The sequence below is a fragment of the Sinocyclocheilus grahami genome, unplaced genomic scaffold, assembly GCF_001515645.1.
Source record: "Sinocyclocheilus grahami isolate Dianchi unplaced genomic scaffold, SAMN03320097.WGS_v1.1 scaffold692.1, whole genome shotgun sequence".
Classification (NCBI taxonomy): Eukaryota; Metazoa; Chordata; class Actinopteri; order Cypriniformes; family Cyprinidae; genus Sinocyclocheilus; species Sinocyclocheilus grahami.
The window spans coordinates 315,484-321,066 of NW_015505871.1; the positions used below are offsets into that span (position 1 = coordinate 315,484).

Sequence of the window (5,583 nt, forward strand, 5' to 3'; positions counted from 1 at the left end):
CATGATTCCAGTTCCAAGGGAACGTACACGTTACATTCAAAGGCCATTAAAGTGCACGAGACATGAATTTAAATTGTATTTATTTACAGAGGTGTATTATGTCACACTTCTCTAGTAAGTTTCGTCTGTGTATGAATGTTCCGAAGTGAAATAAACTTTAACGTAATAAAGTTGAATGGAATTGAATTGAATTAAAGTTGAATAAACTTCAACTTTACTGTTCAGTGCACTGATGTCAGACTCATTTTGGATAATAAAGTTTATTGTTAAATTGTTAAATGCCCTGCCTCCATTACGTATCTCTGTCACGTCATTATAAGTGTTTGATCACCACATCTGAGTGATCATTGCAAAAAATATGTTTATGTATATATATTCTGTTTATGTATATACTGTATTCTATATATAGTACCAGTCAAATGTTTGGACACACGAATGGGAAAGTGTCCAAACGTTTGACTGGTACTGCACTATAATATACACAAAGAATATCGGCCGATATATATCGGTATCGGCCTTTTTTTTTACTCTCTAATATCGGTATCGGCCCCAAAAAACCCATATCGGTCGGGCTCTAGTCCGTATGTCTCTCACCTGCATGACGTTTCCCACGATGACACTGTTGACCAGCTCAGGAGCCACGTTCCCCGCAGCGAGAGCAGCTTTAGCGGCGTGTTCGGTCAGATCCGTAGCGCTGTGCTCCTTCAGAACCCCTCCATACGTGCCAAACGGCGTCCTCTTAGCCGAGACGATGAACACACCTACACAAACACACAGAGAAAAGAGAGAGACGGTCAGTCTCCTGCAGCTAATGTACAGAAAATGATAATGCCTTCTTCAAGAAGCGGTTTGAAACGCATAGAACTCTCTATACTAATTCTATTCATTTACTAACTGCTTGTTTTCATACAAAAAACTAACTAACACAAGCTTCTCTATCCATTTGTTTTCGTTTTATTTATTATACAAAAAGGCCTGTGACACTAGCTTGCTCTATTCAATCTGTGTTCTTTTTATTATATAATAATAATAATAAAAAACCTTGCTAAGTGTACTGCATTAAGCTAACTGAGACTTGTTATAGCACTTGCGTATGTATCATTGCTTTTGTTGTCCTCATTTATAAGTCGCTTTGGATAAATATGTATGTAGCTAAATGTATATAAAATATAGACACCATTGCATTATATCCAACGTGCACAGATTATACATTAAAATAGGTCCAAAGAGTAAACAACCGTTTATAATGTCACTGACCTTTAACCTAATTCTGTCAGGAATGACTTTTATACAGTTTGCGAAATCTGAAGCTTGAGTTTCCGACAGAGCAGGTCTTATACTATTTATATTTACTTCTGTTTTGATTTGTAATGATGATTTCAACTAAAGCCGTTTTTAACGGCTCTAGACGTAAATTCAAATATGAACGCGACGTTCAAGCGCAGTGCAACAAAAACAAGCGCAAAACCAGATAAAACAAACAAATCATTCGACAGGTTCGACACAATACATTATTTCAACGTTAAAAAAATATATAAAGTTAGTTAACTTACCTCTCAGGAGAGACATGACTGTGTTTGCGACCGTTCGAGAGTCACTGCGGACAGAAACACACACACACCGCGCTGACCTTCCACTCACTTACCTCACCATTCACTTCACAACATTCGACAAACCTCTCAAATATCACATGATGTAAAATAATCTCTAACTTCTCACGTGCACTTTTAAAATATCTATGTGATAATTATGATATGTATCTATACTTGCTATCGATCGAAGATGAAAATACAATAATGCGGAAAGTGCGTCTGTTAAAGCGGACTTGGTTTTTTTACCGTCTGACCTACAGATCCACGTGGGTCCGCCGGAAGGTGTTAAACTGGTTTAATTCTTCAACATTGACGCGAATAAAGTCGATATTTCTGTTAATTATGGCGGGGATTGTGTGCCGTACAGCAAGCCGAATTATACCGAGTCAAGTGTCATGGTACGTATTCGGCTTTGCATGATAATATCAGTATACCTCTCATAGAGGTCATTATGATTATGATTATGATGATAATTAATAACTCTTTGACAGTAGCAGCTCTGTGGTTGCTGTCAGACACAGTCACTGGTTCACATCAGTGCTTTCCCTGAAAACCTCTTCGCCACTGAGGTCAGTGCAGAAACAAACTATTCCCTTATCACTGTAGTATTTTACCATAACATGTTTTGCAGGATATATGTATTTTTTGTTTATATATATATACACAGTGTTGGGGGTAATATATTACAAGTAACGCGCGTTACATAATCAGATTACTTTTTCAAGTAACTAGTAAAGTAACGCATTACTTTTTAATTTACAAGAGAATATCCGAGTTACTTTTTTTCTCCAATTTATTGATTGACAGCTCTGGTGTCGCCATGGTGACAGAAATCAGATGTTACTGTAGTTCAAAATAAATATGAATATGCATTAATTCATCTCACTCACACAAAACACAGATTCAGTATTCCTCAAAATGAATAAAAATAATGCAACTCAGAATATGACGCAAACCTGCAATGATTAAATGTTAAACAACACAACTATGCTTTATGTATTTAATCCCATTCTAGTAACCAGTGTCTTTGCTTCTGACCGTCGATGATCCAGTTCAAGCGTACTAATAAGCACAAATTACTCTAGACGAACATCTGTGTGTCTTTGTTTTCTATAGCGAGAGAGAGATTTGTAAATATTGTAATATATTTTTGTAAGGGTGTTTCACTGTAATAAATGCATAGAAAATGTTTCTTACACTCCACAGAGCAGAACCCAAGAAGAAGAAGAAGGTGGACCCGCGGCGAGAGATAATGATGAAGGAACGTCTGAAGAAGAAGCTCAAAAGGCTGGAGAAAGTTGCACCAGAACTGATTCCTATCGAAGACTTTATTACCCCAGCCAAGAGCCTTGATGAGACCAGGTGAAAAATAACACATCCATAACTACACCACCAGTCAAAAGTCTGGACACACCTGCTTTATTCTTCACTATTTTAGAGGAGTAGTAAAATCTATGGACGTATTGGAATCTTATTTACTACAGGTCACAAGTTTGGAATATTTAGGAGTTTTTAAATATTTTTAAATGCATTTATTTGATTAAAAAAAAGCAGTAAACGGCGATATTATTATTATAACTATGTGAATATCTGTGATTGATTGCTGTGATCACAGCTGAATTTCCAGTCTTCGGTGTCACGTGATCTTCAGAAATCATTCTAATATGCCGCTTTGCTGCTCGAGAAACATTTCTGATTATTACCAATGCTGAAAACACAATGTCTTACGCTATAAAATAACTGTTTTAAATGTGAATGTTAAAATGTCGTTTATTCCTGTCGTGACAAAACTATATTTATATTAGCATGAAAGTATGCTGAAAAAATATTATGCAGTAAAAACGGTTATCAGCGTTAATAATAAGAATTGCTACTACCATTACTAATAACCAGGGCTGGATTGGTAATCGGGCATTATCCCGGTGGGCCGACGCATTTAAGGGGCCGACAGAAGGTTTTTTTTGTTGTTTTTTGCCGAGGACCATCACGCAGGGACAGCGAGTAGCCAGAGGCCCATTGGTTTGTCTCCTGTATTGACAGTGTAAACATCCAATCACAATGCGCTATAGACAGAGCGATGAAGTATTTTGCTCCGCCTATATAAAGATCGCATCACCCCAACTTCTTCCTCGTCGGCTTTTCCCACATTTTCACAGCAGCATTATCAAGAACAGGCTTGCTCTGCGGTGAGTGATGCTGGCCAAAGAGCCAGGCAGGAGGAGGAGAGGAGAGTAGTTGAATCTGTAAAGTGCTTAATAGGGACTCGCAGCGGAGGCAGGCATCTAACCTATCCTGATGTGTGTGTGCGCCATGAGTGTAGAATACGTAAACACTTTTTTATAAAACGTAAATTCGTCCCACGTGATTTTTTGGCCAAGTCAAGTGTGTTATTAGAGGTTTCCATGCATGGACCAATGCCAATAAAGCTAGATTTAAATGAAAAAAAGACACGATATTGACGTCGGACCTGACGTTTTATTCTTATCCAAAACAAGATGTGATATGAGTGTGATACATAGGCTAAATACATACACTACCAGTCAAAATGTTTTGAACAGTAAGAAAGATCCAAAGATCAGCATTTATCTGAAATAAAAAGCTTTCGTAACATTATACATATACCATTCAAAAGCTTGGAGTCAGTATAATACTTTTTTTTTTTTTGAAAATGATAGAAATTAATACTTTTATTTAGCAAGGATGCTTTAAATTGATCAAAAGTGACGATAAAGACAAAACAATTTTTTTCAGATAAATGCTGTTCTTCTGAACTGTCTGTTCATCAAAGAAACCTGAAAAAAATTCTACTCAGCTGTTTTCAATGTAATAATAATAATAAATGTTTTTTGAGCAGCAAATCAGAATATTTAAATGATTTCTGAAGGATCGTGTAACTGGAGTAATGATGCTAAAAATTCAGCTTTGAAATCACAGGAATAAATTACATTTTACAATATATTCGAACAGAAAACAATCATTTTAAATATTAAAAATATTTCACAATATTACTGGTTTTGCTGTATTTTGGATCAAATAAATGCAGGCATGGTGCACAGAAGATAATTCTTTAAAAAAAAACATTTAAAAACTTACTGTTCAAAAATGTTTGACTGATATAGTGTGTATATATATATAGGCCTATATATATATATCGAAGTGGTGGTGGGCCGCCTGGACCAAAAAATGCCAGGGCCGATTTTTTTTGTCCCAGTCCAGCCCTGTTAATAACTGAGCACCAATAATAATTAAGCAGCAAATCAGTATATTACACTGATTTCTGAAGATCATGTGACACTGAAGACTGGAGTAATGATGCTGGAAATACAGCTGCACATCACAGAAATACATTACAGTTTATAATATATTCATGTAGATTCTAAATTCTAAAAATATTTCACAATATTACTGCTTTTATTACTTTTATTACTGCCTATATTACGGTATTTTTGTGCAAATAAATGCAGCCTTGGTGAGCAGAAGAAACTTCTTTCCAACATATCTTAATTATTCTAAACTTTTGCCTAGTAGTGTAGACACGAAACAAATTGATTTTAAGAAAATGTCTTACATGGCACAAATAAATAAGTAAGTCTGGAGACTAGGGTTGTGACGGTGAGGAAATTTTCCCACCGGTTAATCGAGGTGTGACAACACCGGTAATACCGGTATCACCGCGGGGGCGTTCCCTCTTTTCCTCGCTTTCCTTCGCTTTTAAATAGCTTAAAAGCGCCGTGCACATTTTACTTTCACTTTCAAATAGCGGCAATTCGGCGTCAATTGCTTGAATGCAACAACAAAATACAACGTCAAACTCACGTATATATAAAACATAGAACATTTATTAACAAAACAAATAAAAATACACCATGCTATAGGGCAGGCTATGCCTAATATAAAATAACAAATAACTTACATAAAGTTTAATAGGTATACAAAACTGAATATAAGTAAACATGTATAATATATAACCAAATAAATAAGAAACGTAGAA

At 35.9% G+C, this 5,583-nt stretch overlaps 2 protein-coding genes across 3 annotated transcripts in view; one reads left to right on the forward strand and one right to left on the reverse strand.

The window, feature by feature from the left end:
* Positions 1–1,650, reverse strand: part of acaa2 (acetyl-CoA acyltransferase 2) — an 8,604-nt gene extending 6,954 nt beyond the window's left edge. The window contains exons 1-2 of the mRNA XM_016243489.1: positions 1,554–1,650; positions 595–761 (exon numbers count right to left, since the gene is read on the reverse strand). Of these exons, the coding sequence (XP_016098975.1) occupies positions 595–761; positions 1,554–1,569 (183 nt within the window). The 5' untranslated portion in view covers positions 1,570–1,650. The remainder of the gene's footprint in view (positions 1–594; positions 762–1,553) is intronic.
* A 153-nt stretch (positions 1,651–1,803) lies between these two features.
* The window catches only part of LOC107559600 (39S ribosomal protein L40, mitochondrial-like), a 4,616-nt gene continuing 836 nt past the window's right edge, over positions 1,804–5,583 (forward strand). Inside the window, exons 1-3 of one of the 2 annotated variants that reach the window (XM_016243491.1) lie at positions 1,804–1,990; positions 2,087–2,161; positions 2,799–2,954. In XM_016243491.1, coding sequence (XP_016098977.1) covers positions 1,935–1,990; positions 2,087–2,161; positions 2,799–2,954 — 287 coding nt within the window. In that variant the 5' untranslated portion in view covers positions 1,804–1,934. Of the gene's footprint in view, positions 1,991–2,083; positions 2,162–2,798; positions 2,955–5,583 lie in introns of both variants that reach the window. The other variant, XM_016243490.1, reaches the window with a different exon arrangement.